The sequence below is a fragment of the Oncorhynchus gorbuscha genome, linkage group LG24, assembly GCF_021184085.1.
Source record: "Oncorhynchus gorbuscha isolate QuinsamMale2020 ecotype Even-year linkage group LG24, OgorEven_v1.0, whole genome shotgun sequence".
Lineage (NCBI taxonomy): Eukaryota > Metazoa > Chordata > Actinopteri > Salmoniformes > Salmonidae > Oncorhynchus > Oncorhynchus gorbuscha.
In genome coordinates, this window is record NC_060196.1 from 58380158 (window position 1) to 58399774 (window position 19617).

General features: G+C 46.3%; 2 protein-coding genes across 2 annotated transcripts in view; one reads left to right on the plus strand and one right to left on the minus strand.

Annotated features, from left to right (window-relative positions):
* LOC124013436 (gamma-aminobutyric acid type B receptor subunit 1-like) overlaps nt 1-19617 on the plus strand; it is a 247874-nt gene that overhangs the window by 28460 nt on the left and 199797 nt on the right. The window lies entirely within an intron of this gene.
* On the minus strand, nt 9537-13061 carry LOC124012279 (keratin-associated protein 5-4-like). Its single transcript, XM_046325743.1, has 17 exons — nt 13029-13061; nt 11861-11887; nt 11571-11641; nt 11381-11435; nt 11303-11329; nt 11195-11221; nt 11067-11093; nt 10947-11015; nt 10783-10845; nt 10561-10673; nt 10437-10449; nt 10322-10348; nt 10216-10256; nt 10092-10118; nt 9954-10016; nt 9657-9660; nt 9537-9572 (listed from the first exon to the last, which is right to left on the minus strand). Exons 1-17 carry the CDS (start codon nt 13059-13061, stop codon nt 9537-9539), a joined length of 723 nt encoding a protein of 240 aa, XP_046181699.1.

Consider the following 19617-nt stretch of genomic DNA (forward strand, 5'->3'; position numbering starts at 1 on the left):
TAGTAGCCCCCCTCTCTCTCTACTGATGTAGTAGCCCCCACTCTCTCTCTACTGATGTAGTAGCCTCACTCTCTCTACTGATGTAGTAGCCCCCACTCTCTCTACTGATGTAGTAGCCCCCTCTCTCTCTACTGATGTAGTAGCCCCACTCTCTCTACTGATGTAGTAGCCCCCACTCTCTCTACTGATGTAGTAGCCCCTCTCTCTCTCTACTGATGTAGTAGCCACTCTCTCTCTACTGATGTAGTAGCCTCACTCTCTCTACTGATGTAGTAGCCCCCACTCTCTCTCTACTGATGTAGTAGCCCCCACTCTCTCTCTACTGATGTAGTAGCCTCACTCTACTGATGTAGTAGCCCCCACTCTCTCTCTACTGATGTAGTAGCCCCCTCTCTCTTTCTCCTGATGTAATAGCTTCTCTCTCTCTCTACTGATGTAGTAGCCCCCTCTCTCTCTACTGATGTAGTAGCCCCCTCTCTCTCTCTACTGATGTAGTAGCCCCCACTCTCCCTCTCTCTCTCTACTGATGTAGTAGCCCCCACTCTCTCTCTACTGATGTAATAGCTTCTCTCTCTACTGATGTAGTAGCCCCCACTCTCTCTCTACTGATGTAATAACTTCTCTCTCTCTCTACTGATGTAGTAGCCCCCACTCTCTCTCTACTGATGTAATAGCTTCTCTCTCTCTCTACTGATGTAGTAGCCCCTCTCTCTCTCTACTGATGTATTAGCCCCACTCTCTCTCTACTGATGTAGTAGCCCCCCTCTCACTCTACTGATGTAGTAGCCCCACTCTCTCTCTCTACTGATTAGTAGCCACCCTCTCTCTCTACTGATGTAGTAGCCCCCTCTCTCTCTACTGATGTAGTAGCCCCCTCTCTCTCTACTGATGTAGTAGCCCCCTCTCTCTCTACTGATGTAGTAGCCCCCTCTCTCTCTACTGATGTAGTAGCCCCCTCTCTCTCTACTGATGTAGTAGCCCCCTCTCTCTCTACTGATGTAGTAGCCCCACTCTCTCTCTCTACTGATGTAGTAGCCAACCTCTCTCTCTACTGATGTAGTAGCCCCCTCTCTCTCTACTGATGTAGTAGCCCCCTCTCTCTCTACTGATGTAGTAGCCCCACTCTCTCTCTCTACTGATGTACTAGCCACCCTCTCTCTCTACTGATGTAGTAGGCCCCCTCTCTCTCTACTGATGTAGTAGACCCCCTCTCTCTCTCAATTCAATTCAATTCAAGGGCTTTATTGGCATGGGAAACATGTGTTAACATTGCCAAAGCAAGTGAGGTAGATAATATATAAAGTGAATATATAAAGTGAAATAAACAATAACAATTAACAGCAAACATTACACATACAGAAGTTTCAAAACAATAAAGACAATCCAAATGTCATATTATATATATACAGTGTTTTAACAATGTACAAATGGTTAAAGGACACACGATAAAATAAATAAGCATAAATATGGGTTGTATTTACAATGGTGTTTGTTCTTTTGTCCCTTTTCTCGTGGCAACAGGTCACAAATCCTGCTGCTGTGATGGCACACTGTGGAATTTCACCCAGTAGATATGGGAGTTTATCAAAATCTCTCTACTGATGTAGTAGCCTCTCTCTCTACTGATGTAGTAGCCCCCCTCTCTCTCTACTGATGTAGTAACCCCCTCTCTCTACTGATGTAATAGCTTCTCTCTCTCTACTGATGTAGTAGCCTCTCTCTCTACTGATGTAATAGCTTCTCTCTCTCTCTACTGATGTAGTAGCCCCCACTCTCTACTGATGTAATAGCTTCTCTCTCTCTCTACTGATGTAGTAACCCCCTCTCTCTACTGATGTAATAGCTTCTCTCTCTACTGATGTAGTAGCCCCCTCTCTCTACTGATGTAATAGCTTCTCTCTCTCTCTACTGATGTAGTAGCCCCTCTCTCTCTACTGATGTAATAGCTTCTCTCTCTACTGATGTAGTAGCCTCTCTCTCTACTGATGTAATAGCTTCTCTCTCTACTGATGTAGTAGCCTCTCTCTCTCTCTCTACTGATGTAGTAGCCTCTCTCTCTCTCTCTACTGATGTAGTAGCCTCTCTCTCTCTCTCTCTCTCTACTGATGTAGTAGCCTCTCTCTCTCTCTACTGATGTAGTAGCCTCTCTCTCTCTCTCTACTGATGTAGTAGCCTCTCTCTCTCTCTCCTGATGTAGTAGCCTCTCTCTCTCTCTACTGATGTAGTAACCTCTCTCTCTCTACTGATGTAGTAGCCTCTCTCTCTACTGATGTAATAGCCTCTCTCTCTCTCTCTACTGATGTAGTAGCCTCTCTCTCTCTCTCCTGATGTAGTAGCCTCTCTCTCTCTCTCTACTGATGTAATAGCCTCTCTCTCTCTCTACTGATGTAGTAGCCTCTCTCTCTCTACTGATGTAATAGCCTCTCTCTCTCTCTACTGATGTAGTAGCCTCTCTCTCTCTCTCCTGATGTAGTAGCCTCTCTCTCTCTCTACTGATGTAATAGCCTCTCTCTCTCTCTTTACTGATGTAATAGCCTCTCTCTCTCTCTCTCTCTGATGTAGTAGCCTCTCTCTCTCTCTCTACTGATGTAGTAGCCTCTCTCTCTCTCTCTACTGATGTAATAGCTCCTCTCTCTCTACTGATGTAGTAGCCTCTCTCTCTACTGATGTAATAGCTCCTCTCTCTCTACTGATGTAGTAGCCCCTCTCTTTCTACTGATGTAGTAGCCCCTCTCTCTCTACTGATGTAGTAGCCCCCTCTCTCTACTGATGTAGTAGCCCCTCTCTCTCTACTGATGTAGTAGTCTCTCTCTCTCTACTGAATTAGTAGCCTCTCTCTCTCTCTACTGATGTAGTAGCCCCCCTCTCTCTACTGATGTAGTAGCCCCCTCTCTCTACTGATGTAGTAGCCCCCACTCTCTCTCTACTGATGTAGTAGCCTCTCTCTCTCTACTGATGTAGTAGCCTCTCTCTCTCTACTGATGTAGTAGCCCCCAATCTCTCTACAGATGTAGTAGCCCCCTCTCTCTCTACTGATGTAGTAGCCCCCACTCTCTCTCTACTGATGTAGTAGCCCCCTCTCTCTCTACTGATGTAGTAGCCCCCACTCTCTCTCTACTGATGTAGTAGCCTCTCTCTCTCTACTGATGTAGTAGCCTCTCTCTCTCTACTGATGTAGTAGCCTCTCTCTCTCTACTGATGTAGTAGCCTCTCTCTCTCTCTACTGATGTAGTAGCCCCCCTCTCTCTCTACTGATGTAGTAGCCTCTCTCTCTCTACTGATGTAGTAGCCTCTCTCTCTCTCTCTGCTGATGATGTAATATATTCTCTCTCTCTCTACTGATGTAGTAGCCCCCCTCTCTCTGAGGAGAAACAGAGGAGAAACAGAGGAGGAGAAACAGAGGAGGAGAAACAGTAGGAGAAACAGAGGAGGAGAAACAGAGGAGAAACAGGAGGAGGAGAAACAGAGGAGGAGAAACAGAGGAGGAGAAACAGAGGAGGAGGAACAGTGGGAGAAACAGAGGAGGAGAAACAGAGGAGAAACAGGAGGAGGAGAAACAGAGGAGAAACAGAGGAGGAGAAACAGAGGAGGAGAAACAGGAGAAGAAAGAGAGGAGGAGAAACAGGAGAAGAAACCGAGGAGGAGAAACAGGAGGAGGAGAAACAGAGGAGGAGAAACAGAGGAGGAGAAACAGGAGGAGGAGAAACAGAGGAGGAGAAACTGAGGAGGAGAAACAGAAGGAGAAACAGGGGGAGAAACAGAGGAGGAGAAACAGAGGAGAAACAAGAGGAGGAGAAACAGGAGGAGGAGAAACAGGGGGAGAAACAGAGGAGGAGAAACAGAGGAGAAACAGGAGGAGAAACAGGAGGAGAAACAGGAGGAGGAGAAACAGAGGTGAAACAGGAGGAGAAACAGGAGGAGAAACAGGAGGAGGAGAAACCGAGGAGGAGAAACCGAGGAGGAGAAACAGGAGGAGAAACAGGAAGAGGAGAAACAGAGGAGGAGAAACAGGAGGAGAAACAGAGGAGAAACAGAGGAGGTGAAACCGAGGAGGAGAAATAGTGGAGGAGAAACAGAGGGAGAAACAGAGGGGGAGAAACAGAGGGGGAGAAACAGAGGGAGAAACAGAGGGGGAAACAGAGGAGGAGAAACAGAGGAGGAGAAACAGAGGAGGAGAAACAGGAGGAGGAGAAACAGGAGGAGGAGAAACAGGGGGAGAAACAGAGGAGGAGAAACAGAAGAAACAGAGGAGGAGAAACAGGAGGAGGAGAAACAGGAGGAGGAGAAACAGGGGGAGAAACAGAGCAGGAGAAACAGAGGAGGAGAAACAGAGGAGAAAACAGAGGAGGAGAAACAGAGGAGGCGAAACAGAGGAGGAGAAACAGAGGAGGAGAAACAGAGGAGGAGAAACAGGAGGAGGAGAAACAGAGGAGGAGAAACAGGAGGAGGAGAAACAGAGGAGGAGAAACAGAGAAGGAGAAACAGAGAAGGAGAAACAGGAGGAGGAGAAACAGGAGGAGAAACAGGAGGAGGAGAAACAGAGGAGAAACAGGAGGAGGAGAAACAGGGGGAGAAACAGAGGAGGAGAAACAGGGGGAGAAACATAGGAGGAGAAACAAAGGAGAAACAGGAGGAGAAACAGGAGGAGGAGAAACAGGAGGAGGAGAAACAGGAGGAGGAGAAACAGGAGCAGATGAAACAGGAGGAGGAGAAACAGGAGGAGAAACAGGAGGAGGAGGAACAGGGGGAAAAACAGAGGAGGAGAAACAGAGGAGAAACAGGAGGAGGAGAAACAGAGGAGAAACAGAGGAGGAGAAACAGAGGAGGAGAAACAGGAGAAGAAAGAGAGGAGGAGAAACAGGAGAAGAAACCGAGGAGGAGAAACAGGAGGAGGAGAAACAGAGGAGGAGAAACAGAGGAGGAGAAACAGGAGGAGAAACAGGAGGAGAAACAGAGGAGGAGAAACTGAGGAGGAGAAACAGAAGGAGAAACAGGGGGAGAAACAGAGGAGGAGAAACAGAGGAGAAACAGGAGGAGGAGAAACAGAGGAGAAACAGGAGGAGGAGAAACAGGGGGAGAAACAGAGGAGGAGAAACAGGGGGAGAAACAGAGGAGGAGAAACAGAGGAGAAACAGGAGGAGGAGAAACAGGAGGAGGAGAAACAGGGGGAGAAACAGAGGAGGAGAAACAGAGGAGGAGAAACAGAGGAGAAACAGGAGGAGAAACAGGAGGAGGAGAAACAGAGGAGAAACAGGAGGAGAAACAGGAGGAGAAACAGGAGGAGAAACAGGGGGAGGAGAAACAGAGGAGAAACAGGAGGAGAAACAGGGGAGAAACAGAGGAGGAGAAACAGAGGAGAAACAGAGGAGGAGAAACAGAGGAGGAGAAACAGAGGAGGAGAAACAGGAGGAGAAAGAAAAAAAGGAGAAGGGAGGAGGGAGAGGGGGAGGAGGAGAAGGGTGTTGTTTTGCTTACGATTCACAACTCCACAACAGTGACATCTCTCCCTATTGCTGGGTTATTGTGGGACGCGCTCCAGGAACAGAATGTTTTTATCCGACCACTGGAGGAAACAGGCTGACTGATGCTGGCGTCTGATGTTGTGTCCTATTAAACCGCCTTCTCTGTCGTTTTGATTTGACCCAAATGTGACTAAGTACATTTTGTTTATCAAATCAAATCAAATGTATTTATGAAGCCCTTCTTTACATCAGCTGATGTCTCAAAGTGCTGTACAGAAACCCAGCCTAAAACCCCAGACAGCAAGCAATGCAGGTGTAGAAGCAATGCAGTTGTGGAAGCACAGTGGCTAGGAAAAACACCCTAGAAAGGCCAGAACCTAGGAAGAAACCTAGAGAAGAACCAGCCTCTGAGGGGTGTGGCCAGTACCCGTGGGGAATGTGTGTGTGTAGGAGGGGGTAAATTAAGCAAACAGACGTGTCTAGAGACTGACTGCATTCCACGCTGGACTGATAAATGATTACTCCATTGATGAAATGAAAAGAATGTGTTTAGATAAAAACATGTTGTTACAGACAGACAGACAGACAGACAGACAGACAGACAGACAGACAGACAGACAGACAGACAGACAGACAGACAGACAGACAGACAGACAGACAGACAGACAGACAGACAGACAGACAGACAGACAGACAGACAGACAGACAGACAGACAGACGGAAGGAGGAGGTGGAGAACCAAGGCTTCAAATGAGCCAAGCCTTTATTTGTCTCTCTGGTTTTAGTCTCCCAACTGTTGTGGTTTTAGTCTCCCAACTGTTGTGGTTTGGTTTTACTCTCCCAACTGTTGTGGTTTTAGTCTCCCAACTGTTGTGGTTTTAGTCTCCCAACAGTTGTGGTTTGGTTTTACTCTCCCAACTGTTGTGGTTTTAGTCTCCCAACTGTTGTGGTTTTAGTCTCCCAACTGTTGTGGTTTTACTCTCCCAACTGTTGTGGTTTTACTCTCCCAACTGTTCTGGTTTTAGTCTCCCAACTCTTCTGGTTTTAGTCTCCCAACTGTTGTGGTTTTAGTCTCCCAACTGTTGTGGTTTTAGTCTCCCAACTGTTCTGGTTTTAGTCTCCCAACTCTTCTGGTTTTAGTCTCCCAACTGTTGTGGTTTTAGTCTCCCAACTCTTCTGGTTTTAGTCTCCCAACTCTTCTGGTTTTAGTCTCCCAACTTTTCTGGTTTTAGTCTCCCAACTTTTCTGGTTTTAGTCTCCCAACTCTTCTGGTTTTACTCTCCCAACTCTTCTGGTTTTACTCTCCCAACTCTTCTGGTTTTAGTCTCCCAACTCTTCTGGTTTTACTCTCCAAACTCTTCTGGTTTTACTCTCCCAACTGTTGTGGTTTTACTCCTGACATTATTTAGTTGAAAAATGATCCAATAATGTTTTGTTGTTTTGTAGAGAGAGAAAAATCGAAGAGCTTTAGCTCACATTTCAGCATCTTAACTCCATCTCTGTTCTACAAGATTTCAGAGTGAGGTACATTTTCTACTCCCTCCCACCGCCCGAGCCTCTTTGCCCAAGGTGATCTGGCAACCTGAGCAGCCAATCATAGGTCCCTGCAGTATGACCGAAGGCAGTCTCGTCCTTCAGAGAGTTGGAGGAAACCTCTTGGTGTCCAGACTGTTATCTCTCTCTCTGTCCGGGCTGTTGTCTCTCTCTCTGTCCAGACTGTTGTCTCTCTCTCTGTCCAGACTGTTGTCTCTCTCTCTGTCCAGACTGTTGTCTCTCTCTCTGTCCAGACTGTTGTCTCTCTCTCTGTCCAGACTGTTGTCTCTCTCTCTGTCCAGACTGTTGTCTCTCTCTCTGTCCAGACTGTTGTCTCTCTCTCTGTCCAGACTGTTGTCTCTCTCTCTGTCCAGACTGTTGACTCTCTCTCTGTCCAGACTGTTGACTCTCTCTCTGTCCAGACTGTTGACTCTCTCTCTGTCCAGACTGTTGTCTCTCTCTCTGTCCAGACTGTTGTCTCTCTCTCTGTCCAGACTGTTGTCTCTCTCTCTGTCCAGACTGTTGACTCTCTCTCTGTCCAGACTGTTGACTCTCTCTCTGTCCAGACTGTTGACTCTCTCTCTGTCCAGACTGTTGTCTCTCTCTCTGTCCAGACTGTTGTCTCTCTCTCTGTCCAGACTGTTGTCTCTCTCTCTGTCCAGACTGTTGTCTCTCTCTCTGTCCAGACTGTTGACTCTCTCTCTGTCCAGACTGTTGTCTCTCTCTTTGTCCAGACTGTTGACTCTCTCTCTGTCCAGACTGTTGTCTCTCTCTCTGTCCAGACTGTTGTCTCTCTCTCTGTCCAGACTGTTGTCTCTCTCTCTGTCCAGACTGTTGTCTCTCTCTCTGTCCAGACTGTTGTCTCTCTCTCTGTCCAGACTGTTGTCTCTCTCTCTGTCCAGACTGTTGTCTCTCTCTCTGTCCAGACTGTTGTCTCTCTCTCTGTCCAGACTGTTGTCTCTCTCTCTGTCCAGACTGTTGTCTCTCTCTCTGTCCAGACTGTTGTCTCTCTCTCTGTCCAGACTGTTGTCTCTCTCTCTGTCCAGACTGGTGTCTCTCTCTCTGTCCAGACTGTTGTCTCTCTCTCTGTCCAGACTGTTGTCTCTCTCTCTGTCCAGACTGTTGTCTCTCTCTCTGTCCAGACTGTTGTCTCTCTCTCTGTCCAGACTGTTGTCTCTCTCTCTGTCCAGACTGTTGTCTCTCTCTCTGTCCAGACTGTTGTCTCTCTCTCTGTCCAGACTGTTGTCTCTCTCTCTGTCCAGACTGTTGTCTCTCTCTCTGTCCAGAGTGTTGTCTCTCTCTCTGTCCAGACTGTTGTCTCTCTCTCTGTCCAGACTGTTGTCTCTCTCTCTGTCCAGACTGTTGTCTCTCTCTCTGTCCAAATGGTGTCATATGTTAATGAGGCTGTGTGTGTGTGTGTGTGTGTGTGTGTGTGTGTGTGTGTGTGTGTGTGTGTGTGTGTGTGTGTGTGTGTGTGTGTGTGTGTGTGTGTGTGTGTGTGTGTGTGTGTGTGTGTGTGTGTGTGTGTGTGCGCGTGTATGTGTGCGCGTGTATGTGTGTGTGTGTGCGCTGTATTGACTCTGGCTGTCCATTTCTGTTTGGCAACAGGAGAGATAATGGTCGGTCGGGGACTTGCTGACCTTGGACAGGACAACCACATATTGGACACATGGTTTTGGTCCAACATGCCTTTTAGATGCTGTTTGTTGCAGGTGATACAATGTGACGGTCTGGTTGTCCATTTCTGTTTGGCAACAGAGGAGTTGATGGACTCTATGGCCTTCAGACAGGAATAAATAGATTGTTTTAGTTCAAAGTGATGTTCTATATAGGTGATAAACTCAGGAATAATGATACACTCAATTTGGAGATCACAAAATGACCTGCTGGACCTTACTTCAGCACCAGAGACACAGGACACTAGGACACAGAACTAGAGGCACAGAGACACAGAACTAGAGGCACAGAGACACAGAACTAGAGACACAGAACTAGAGGCACAGAGACACAGAACTAGAGACACAGAGACACAGAACTAGAGACACAGAGACACAGAACTAGAGACACAGAGACACAGAGACACAGAACTAGAGGCACAGAGACACAGAACTAGAGGCACAGAGACACAGAACTAGAGACACAGAGACACAGAGACACAGAACTAGAGACACAGAGACACAGCACCAGAGACACAGAACTAGAGGCACAGAGACACAGAACTAGAGACACAGAGACACAGAACTAGAGACACAGAGACACAGAACTAAAGGCACAGAGACACAGAACTAGAGGCACAGAGACACAGAACTAGAGACACAGAACTAGAGGCACAGAGACACAGAACTAGAGACACAGAGACACAGAACTAGAGACACAGAGACACAGAACTAAAGGCACAGAGACACAGAACTAGAGACACAGAGACACAGAACTAGAGACACAGAGACACAGAACTAGAGACACAGAGACACAGCACTAGAGACACAGAGACACAGAACTAGAGACACAGAGACACAGAACTAGAGACACAGAGACACAGAACTAGAGACACAGCACCAGAGACACAGAGACACAGAACTAGAGACACAGAGACACAGAACTAGAGACACAGAGACACAGAACTAGAGCCACAGAGATACAGCACTAGAGCCACAGAGATACAGCACTAGAGACACAGAGACACAGAACTAGAGACACAGAGACACAGAACTAGAGACACAGAGACACAGAACTAGAGACACAGAACTAGAGGCACAGAGACACAGAACTAGAGACACAGAGACACAGAACTAGAGACACAGAGACACAGAACTAGAGACACAGAGACACAGAACTAGAGACACAGAGACACAGAACTAGAGACACAGAGACACAGAACTAGAGACACAGAACTAGAGGCACAGAGACACAGAACTAGAGACACAGAGACACAGCACTAGAGACACAGAGACACAGCACCAGAGACACAGCACAAGAGACACAGCACTAGAGACACAGAGACACAGCACTAGAGACACAGCACTAGAGACACAGAGACACAGCACTAGAGACACAGAGACACAGCACTAGAGACACAGAGACACAGAGACACAGCACCAGAGACACAGCACTAGAGACACAGCACTAGAGACACAGAGACACAGCACTAGAGACACAGAGACACAGCACCAGATACACAGAGACACAGAACTAGAGACACAGAGACACAGAGACACAGCACCAGGGACACAGCACCAGGGACACAGCACCAGAGACACAGCACTAGAGACACAGCACAAGAGACACAGAGACACAGCACTAGAGACACAGCACAAGAGACACAGCACAAGAGACGCAGCACTAAAGACACAGCACTAGAGACACAAGACACAGCACAAGAGACACAGAGACACAGCACAAGAGACACAGAGACACAGCACAAGACACACAGAGACACAGCACAAGAGACACAGCACTAGAGACACAGAGACACAGCACCAGAGACACAGAGACACAGAACTAGAGACACAGAGACACAGAGACACAGCACTAGAGACACAGAGACACAGCACTAGAGACACAGCACCAGAGACACAGCACTAGAGACACAGAGACACAGCACCAGAGACACAGCACCAGAGACACAGCACCAGAGACACAGCACAAGAGACACAGCACTAGAGACACAGAGACACAGCACTAGAGACACAGAGACACAGCACTAGAGACACAGAGACACAGCACTAGAGACACAGAGACACAGCACTAGAGACACAGCACAAGAGACACAGCACTAGAGACACAGCACAAGAGACACAGCACTAGAGACACAGAGACACAGCACCAGAGACACAGCACAAGAGACACAGCACTAGAGACACAGAGACACAGCACTAGAGACACAGAGACACAGCACTAGAGACACAGCACAAGAGACACAGCACTAGAGACACAGCACAAGAGACACAGCACCAGAGACACAGCACTAGAGACACAGCACCAGAGACACAGCACTAGAGACACAGCACTAGAGACACAGCACTAGAGACACAGCACTAGAGACACAGCACAAGAGACACAGAGACGCAGCACCAGAGACACAGCACAAGAGACACAGCACTAGAGACACAGAGACACAGCACTAGAGACACAGAGACACAGCACTAGAGACACAGCACAAGAGACACAGCACTAGAGACACAGCACAAGAGACACAGCACCAGAGACACAGCACTAGAGACACAGCACTAGAGACACAGAGACACAGCACCAGAGACACAGCACAAGAGACACAGAGACACAGCACTAGAGACACAGAGACACAGCACCAGAGACACAGCACAAGAGACACAGCACTAGAGACACAGAGACACAGCACTAGAGACACAGCACAAGAGACACAGCACCAGAGACACAGCACTAGAGACACAGCACCAGAGACACAGCACTAGAGACACAGCACTAGAGACACAGCACAAGAGACACAGCACTAGAGACACAGCACTAGAGACACAGCACTAGAGACACAGAACTAGAGACACAGAGACACAGCACTAGAGACACAGCACAAGAGACACAGCACTAGAGACACAGCACCAGAGACACAGCACCAGAGACACAGAGACACAGCACCAGGGACACAGCACCAGAGACACAGAGACACAGAACTAGAGACACAGAGACACAGCACAAGAGACACAGCACTAGAGACACAGCACTAGAGACACAGAGACACAGAACTAGAGACACAGAGACACAGCACTAGAGACAGAGAGACACAGAGACACAGCACCAGAGACACAGAGACACAGAACTAGAGACACAGAGACACAGAGACACAGCACAAGAGACACAGCACTAGAGACACAGCACTAGAGACACAGCACCAGAGACACAGCACTAGAGACACAGCACTAGAGACACAGAGACACAGAGACACAGCACTAGAGACACAGAGACACAGCACTAGAGACACAGAGACACAGCACAAGAGACACAGCACTAGAGACACAGAGACACAGAGACACTGATCAGTATATATGATATGTGTCAGAAATGATCAGTATATACGATATGTGTCAGGAGTTATCAGTAAAATAAATACTATGACTCTTCCTTTGAGCGCTGTGAGCTAGCATTGTAAAGCAATTCAATACTGTAATTAAGGTTTCATCTTAATTCAACTCCCCCTGGCACAGCGGTAGGGAGGGAACTCTTGTTAAATGGCTGTGGTGCTGGCTGCTTTAGTCATGTACTGGGAATGGTTTGATATGTCTTCGGTAAGAGGAGCCTGGCTGTCTAATGAGAGGGAGAGAGAGAGAGAGGAAGAGGGAGGGAGGGGGAGAGGAAGAGAAGGGGAGAGAGGGAGAGAAGGGGAGAGAGGAAGAGGGAGGGAGGGGTAGACGAAGAGAAGGAGAGAGGGAGAGAAGGGGAAAGAGGAGTGAGAGGGAGAGGGAGAGGGAGAGGGAGCGAGAGAGAGAGAGAGGGATAGAGAGGGATAGAGAGGGAGGGAGGGAGAGGGAGAGGGAGAGAAGGGGAGAGAGGGGAGCGAGAGAGAGGGATAGAGAGGGAGGGAGAGGGAGAGGGAAGAAATGAGAGGAGGGAGAGAGAGGGAGAGAGAGGGAGAGGGGGGATTCAACAGTATTGTATTGTACTCCAGTGTGTGTGTGTGTGTGTGTGTGTGTGTGTGTGTGTGTGTGTGTGTGTGTGTGTGTGTGTGTGTGTGTGTGTGTGTGTGTGTGTGTGTGTGTGTGTGTGTGTGTGTGTGTGTGTGTGTGTGTGTGTGTGTGTGTGTGGATGGGAATTTGGCTTGGAACGTGTTTGGTCTTCCTCTGTGTGTCTGTCCCCTCAGTCCCCATTATCAGGGAAAGGTTCAAAGGTCCCAAATGGGGCACATAGACTACCCATAGGGCTCTGCTCAGAAGATATGCATTATTTAGGGCATCAGTTGGGACACAGACTTAGTTCCTTCCTGTCCCGCCTCCAAACACAAAGTGCTGATGTGATCGTTGGTTTCTCCACAGATAATCATGTTGTGTTTCTATAGTAACTGACCATGTGATCGTTGGTTTCTTCACAGAGATCCATGTTGTGTTTCTATAGTAACGGACCATGTGATCGTTGGTTTCTTCACAGATAATCATGTTGTGTTTCTATAGTAACGGACCATGTGATCGTTGGTTTCTTCACAGAGATCCATGTTGTGTTTCTATAGTAACGGACCATGTGATCGTTGGTTTCTTCACAGAGATCCATGTTGTGTTTCTATCCTAACTGACCATGTGATCGTTGGTTTCTTCACAGAGATCCATGTTGTGTTTCCATAGTAACTGACCATGTGATCTGTGGTTTCTTCACAGAGATCCATGTTGTGTGTCTATAGTAACGGACCATGTGATCGTTGGTTTCTTCACAGAGATCCATGTTGTGTTTCTATAGTAACGGACCATGTGATCGTTGGTTTCTCCACAGATAATCATGTTGTGTTTCTATAGTAACGGACCATGTGATCGTTGGTTTCTTCACAGAGATCCATGTTGTGTTTCTATAGTAACGGACCATGTGATCGTTGGTTTCTTCACAGAGATCCATGTTGTGTTTCTATAGTAACTGACCACTGTGTATGCAGTACGGTAGTGACTCAGGATTCATCCCAAATGGCACTCTATTCCCTTTATAGTCCTGGTCAAAAGTAGTGCACTATATAGGGAATAGGGTGCCATTGGCCATAGGGCCCTGATCAAAAGTAGTGCACTATATAGGGAATAGGGTGCCATTGACCATAGTGCCCTGGTCAAAAGTAGTGCACTATATAGGGAATAGGGTGCCATTGGCCATAGGGCCCTGGTCAAAAGTAGTGCACTATATAGGGAATAGGGTGCCATTTGGAAGACAGCTAGGCTATCAGTTGAGAAAAGTCTTCTCGATTCTGCTTGAACTTCATATTTCTCCTGTCAGGCCCCGACGTTGACATCCCAGCCTCTCCAGAGAGTGTGGGCTGGTGGATGTCATGGCGCATACCAATGCTGCGACAGGCAACCAAGCCTGACGGGATTCAGTTTTGACAGACAAGGCCGTGGAGGAGTGAGACGGCTCCTCTGCGCTCCTCGCTATACAAACAATGAGAGCCAATCTAGTCCTCATTCAAATCACCGAATCTATTGAGTGGAGACATGAATTAATTATCACAGATGCTATAGCCAAGACTAATGAGCCAGCAGGAGAGTACACCAACCTGCCGGGCGACCAACAGGCCTGTTGCTCAGATACTGTAACCAAGGCCTTTTATTTTCCACAATGCTGTTCATAGCACTGTTCACCACTGGCTGGCTGAGGCAATGACAAGAGCTCTGCCCCGGTGGCACATAATGTACATTACAGCTGCCCTCCTGTAGGTTTTAACTCCAACCCCAGTTGTAACTAACTTGATTCAGTTTATCAACCAGCTACTTATTACAATTCAGCCAGAAGAGGACTGGCCACCCCTCAGAGCCTGGTTCCTCTCTAGGTTTCTTCCTAGGTTCCTGCCTTTCTAGGGAGTTTTTCCTAGCCACCGTGCTTCTACACCTGCATTGCTTGCTGTTTGGGGGTTTTAGGCTGGGTTTCTGTATAGCACTTTGTGACAAATCAAAGTTTATTTCAAATCAAAGTTTGTCACGTGCGCTGAATACAACAGGTTACAGTGAAATGCTGATAAATACATTTGATTGATCGATAGATTAGGGTTGGAGTGAAAACCTGCAGGACAGTAGCTCTCCAGAAACAGGGTTGTGCAGCCCTGCCCTATACATATAGTATGCTGCTTTTCACCAACCCTGTGGGGTATCCATGGAGATGACATACGTGCCTCAATGCTGTAGAACTTAGATGGTTCTTAGATTCATTCTTTGACAATCTTTGGCAGAACTTCCCCTGGCCTCCCTTGGCAACCACAGCAGTGGATAGAGATACAGAGGGAGATGGGATATGTCATGTGTAATGTACTGTAACAACACTCACTCTGACCTTACATGATAAGGCACATTTATGAAATATGAACTCGTAGAGAGCGAGAGAGAAGAGGGAAGGGTAGATAGATGGAGGGAAGGGAGAGGGAGGAAGGACGAGAGAGAGAGAGAGAGAGAGAGAGAGAGAGAGAGAGAGAGAGAGAGAGAGAGAGAGAGAGAGAGAGAGAGAGAGAGAGAGAGAGAGAGAGAGAGAGAGAGAGAGAGAGAGAGAGAGAGAGAGAGAGAGAGAGAGAGAGAGAGAGATGGAATCACCACCATGTGCTACTGCAGCTATTCTCTTTCAGCTGAGGTACTTAATCTAAATTGCTCCTCTTACAAAAATGGTCTCCAGAATTGCTAATCAGCTTTGCAGCAAAACGTCAGTTAAATGTATTGGGCACTAAGGTGTACAGCGCTCAAAACTCCCCAGAACACTATCATGTGTATGCTTTTTTCTTTGAGTATTAATTTACATTCTGGTCTGATTTGAACATGTACAAGTGGCTCTGCTGTCCTTAAGGTTAATAACATAAATGGCACAAGCACTACAAGAAACAATTACCCACAAGGACATGGGGGGAGAACAGAGGGTTAAATACGCAGCATGGAATTGATGGAATTGGAGCCAGGTGTGATGGAAGACAAGACAAAACCAATGGAAAATGAAAAGTGTATCGGCGATGCCTAGAAAGTCGGTGACGAACAAGGAGAGGGACCAACTTCGGCGGAAGTCGTAACATTAAGAGAAGAGGAGACGGTTATAAAGAGAAGGAGAAGGTTATTAAGAGAATAATGATATTAAGAGAAGGAGGTTATTAAGAGAAGACCAGAAGGTTATAACGAGAAGAATGATATTAAGAGGAGGTTATTAAGAGAAGACCAGAAGGTTATAACGAGAAGAATGATATTAAGAGAAGGAGGTTATTAAGAGAAGACCAGAAGGTTATAACGAGAAGAATGATATTAAGAGAAGAGGAGGAGGTTATGAAGAGACAGAGAAGGTTATTAAGAGAAGAGGAGGAGGTTATGAAGAGAAGGAGAAGGTTATTAAGAGAAGAGTAGAAGGTTATTAAGAGAAGAATGATATTAAGAGAAGAGGAGGAGGTTATGAAGAGAAGGAGACGGTTATTAAGAGAAGAGTAGAAGGTTATTAAGAGAAGAATGATATTAAGAGAAGAGGAGGAGGTTATGAAGAGAAGGAGACGGTTATTAAGAGAAGAGTAGAAGGTTATTAAGAGAAGAATGATATTAAGAGAAGAGGAGGAGGTTATGAAGAGAAGGAGACGGTTATTAAGAGAAGAGTAGAAGGTTATAACGAGAAGAATGATATTAAGAGAAGAGGAGGAGGTTATGAAGAGAAGGAGAAGGTTATTAAGAGAAGAGGAGAAGGAATGACTATGGGGAGTAGGAGGGCAAGACACAGCTTTCTAACAAGCATGAAGTATGAAGCATCTGGGAGAAATGGAAAGATGGGAAAACATATCGAGGGACACAGACAGAGAGATAGAGATCATGCAGACAGAGAGATAGAGATCAAGCAGACAGAGCGATAGAGATCAAGCAGACAGAGAGATAGAGATCAAGCAGACAGAGAGATAGAGATCAAGCAGACAGAGAGATAGTATATATTCACTTTATATATTATCTACCTCACTTGCTTTGGCAATGTTAACACATGTTTCCCATGCCAATAAAGCCATTGAATTGAATTGAAATTGAATTGATAGAGATCAAGCAGACAGAGAGATAGAGCTCAAGCAGACAGAGAGATAGTATATATTCACTTTATATATTATCTACCTCACTTGCTTTGGCAATGTTAACACATGTTTCCCATGCCAATAAAGCCATTGAATTAAATTGAAATTGAATTGATATAGATCAAGCAGACAGAGAGATAGAGCTCAAGCAGACAGAAATATAGAGATCAAGCAGACAGAAATATAGAGATCAAGCAGACATAAATATAGAGATCAAGCAGGCAGAGAGATAGAGATCAAGCAGACAGAGAGATAGAGATCAAGCAGACAGAGATAAAGAGATCAAGCAGGCAGAGATAGAGATCAATAAGACAGAGAGATCGAGATCAAGCAGACAGAGAGATAGAGATCAAGCAGACAGAAATATAGAGATGAAGCAGACAGAGAGATAGAGATCAGGCAGACAGAGAGATAGAGATCAAGCAGACAGAAATATAGAGATCAAGCAGACAGAGAGATAGAGATCAAGCAGACAGAAATATAGAGATCAAGCAGTCAGAAATATAGAGATCAAGCAGACAGAGAGATAGAGATCAAGCAGACAGAGTGATAGAGATCAAGCAGACAGAGTGATAGAGATCAAGCAGACAGAAATATAGAGATCAAGCAGACAGAGAGATAGAGATCAAGCAGACAGAGTGATAGAGATCAAGCAGACAGAAATATAGAGATCAAGCAGTCAGAAATATAGAGATCAAGCAGACAGAGAGATAGAGATCAAGCAGACAGAGTGATAGAGATCAAGCAGACAGAGTGATAGAGATCAAGCAGACAGAAATATAGAGATCAAGCAGACAGAAAGATAGAGATCAAGCAGACAGAGTGATAGAGATCAAGCAGACAGAAATATAGAGATCAAGCAGACAGAGAGATAGAGATCAAGCAGACAGAAATATAGAGATCAAGCAGACAGAAATATAGATATCAAGCAGACAGAGAGATAGAGATCAAGCAGACAGAAATGTAGAGATCAAGCAGACAGAGAGATAGAGATCAAGCAGACAGAAATATAGAGATCAAGCAGACAGAAATATAGAGATCATGCAGACAGAGATAGAGATCAAGCAGGCAGAGATAGAGATCAAGCAGACATAGACAGAGATCAAGCAGAAAAAGAGATACAAATAGATATGGTAGAAATAGATATGGTAGAAATAGATATGGTAGAAAGTGATATGGTAGAAATAGATATGGTAGAAATAGATATGGTAGAAAGAGATATGGTAGAAATAGATATGGTAGAAATAGATATGATAGAAATAGATATGGTAGAAATAGATATGGTAGAAATAGATATGGTAGAAAGTGATATGGTAGAAAGTGATATGGTAAAAAGAGATATGGTAAAAATAGATATGGTATCATGCTGCAAAGGAAGATTGAAGGAAAGTGCCGTAAAGCATCTTGGCTGGCTTCTAGAGAAATGGAGAGAGAGCGATGAAGAAAGTAAGACAGAGGAACAAAGGAACAAGAAACATGAATGTGTTAATACATTATTACACACACTGAGATTGGTATTGGTGTGACTGGAAGATGGAAGGGAAAATGAGAGCTACAGTATATGAATATGACAGAGGACAAGAAGGCTAGATCTGAAGGAGAGAGGGAGAGAGAGAAAGAGAGAGGAGAGAGAGAGAGAGAGAGAGAGAGAGAGAGAGAGAGAGAGAGAGAGAGAGAGAGAGAGAGAGAGAGAGAGAGAGAGAGAGAGAGAGAGAGAGAGAGAGAGAGAGAGAGAGAGAGAGAGAGAGAGAGAAGAGAGAGAGAGAGAGAGAAGAGAGAGAGAGAGAGAGAGAGAGAGAGAGAGAGAGAGAGAGAGAGAGGAGAGAGAGAGAGAGGAGAGAGAGAGAGAGAGAGAGAGAGAGAGAGAGAGAGAGAGAGAGAGAGAGAGAGAGAGAGAGAGAGAGAGAGAGGAGAGAGAGAGAGAGAGAGAGAGAGAGAGAGAGAGGAGAGAGAGGAGAGAGAGAGGAGAGAGAGAGAGAGAGAGAGAGAGAGAGAGAGAGAGAGAGAGAGAGAGAGAGAGAGGAGAGGAGAGAGAGAGAGAGAGGGAGAGGAAGAGAGAGAGAGAGGAGGAGAGAGAGAGAAGAGAGAGAGAGAGGGACGGGAAGAGAGAGAGAGAGAGAGAGAGAGAGAGAGAGAGAGAGAGAGAGAGAGAGAGAGAGAGAGAGAGAGAGAGAGAGAGAGAGGGAAGAGAGAGAGAGAGGGACGGAGAAGAGAGAGAGAGAGAGAGAGAGAAGAGAGAGAGAGAGAGAGAGAGAGAGAGAGAGAGAGAGAGAGAGAGAGAGAGAGAGAGAGAGAGGGGAAGAGAGAGAGAGAGAGAGAGAGAGAGAGAGAGAGAGAGAGGGAGAGAGAGAGAGGAGAGAAGAGAGAGAGAGAGAGAGAGAGAGAGAGAGAGAGAGAGAGAGAGAGAGAGAGAGAGAGAGAGAGAGAGAGAGAGAGAGAGAGAGAGAGAGAGAGAGAGAGAGAGAGAGAGAGAGAGAGAGAGAGAGAGAGAGAGAGAGAGAGAGAGGGAGAAGAGAGAGAGAGAGAGAGGGAGAGAGAGAGGAAGAGAGAGAGAGAGAGAGAGAGGGAGAGAGAGAGAGAGAGAGAGAGAGAGAGAGGGAAGAGAGAGGAGAGAGAGGGAGAGGGAAGAGAGAGAGAGAGGAGAGAGAGGAGGAGAGAGAGAGAGAGAGATAATAAATGGAGAAGTGCAGAGGAATGAGAGAATCCATGGTCTACTTTGATAATGACTTGACATTTGTAATTAAAATATTTGCATCTAGCTAGAAGAGCATAGATAGGCAGCACAGTAGTAGAGAGATCTGAATGAGAGCGAGAACAGGAAGAAAGACGGAGTGTAGTGTGTAGTTGGCTGAGGGAAGAAAGACAGAGTGTAGTGTGTAGTTGGCTGAGGGAAGAAAG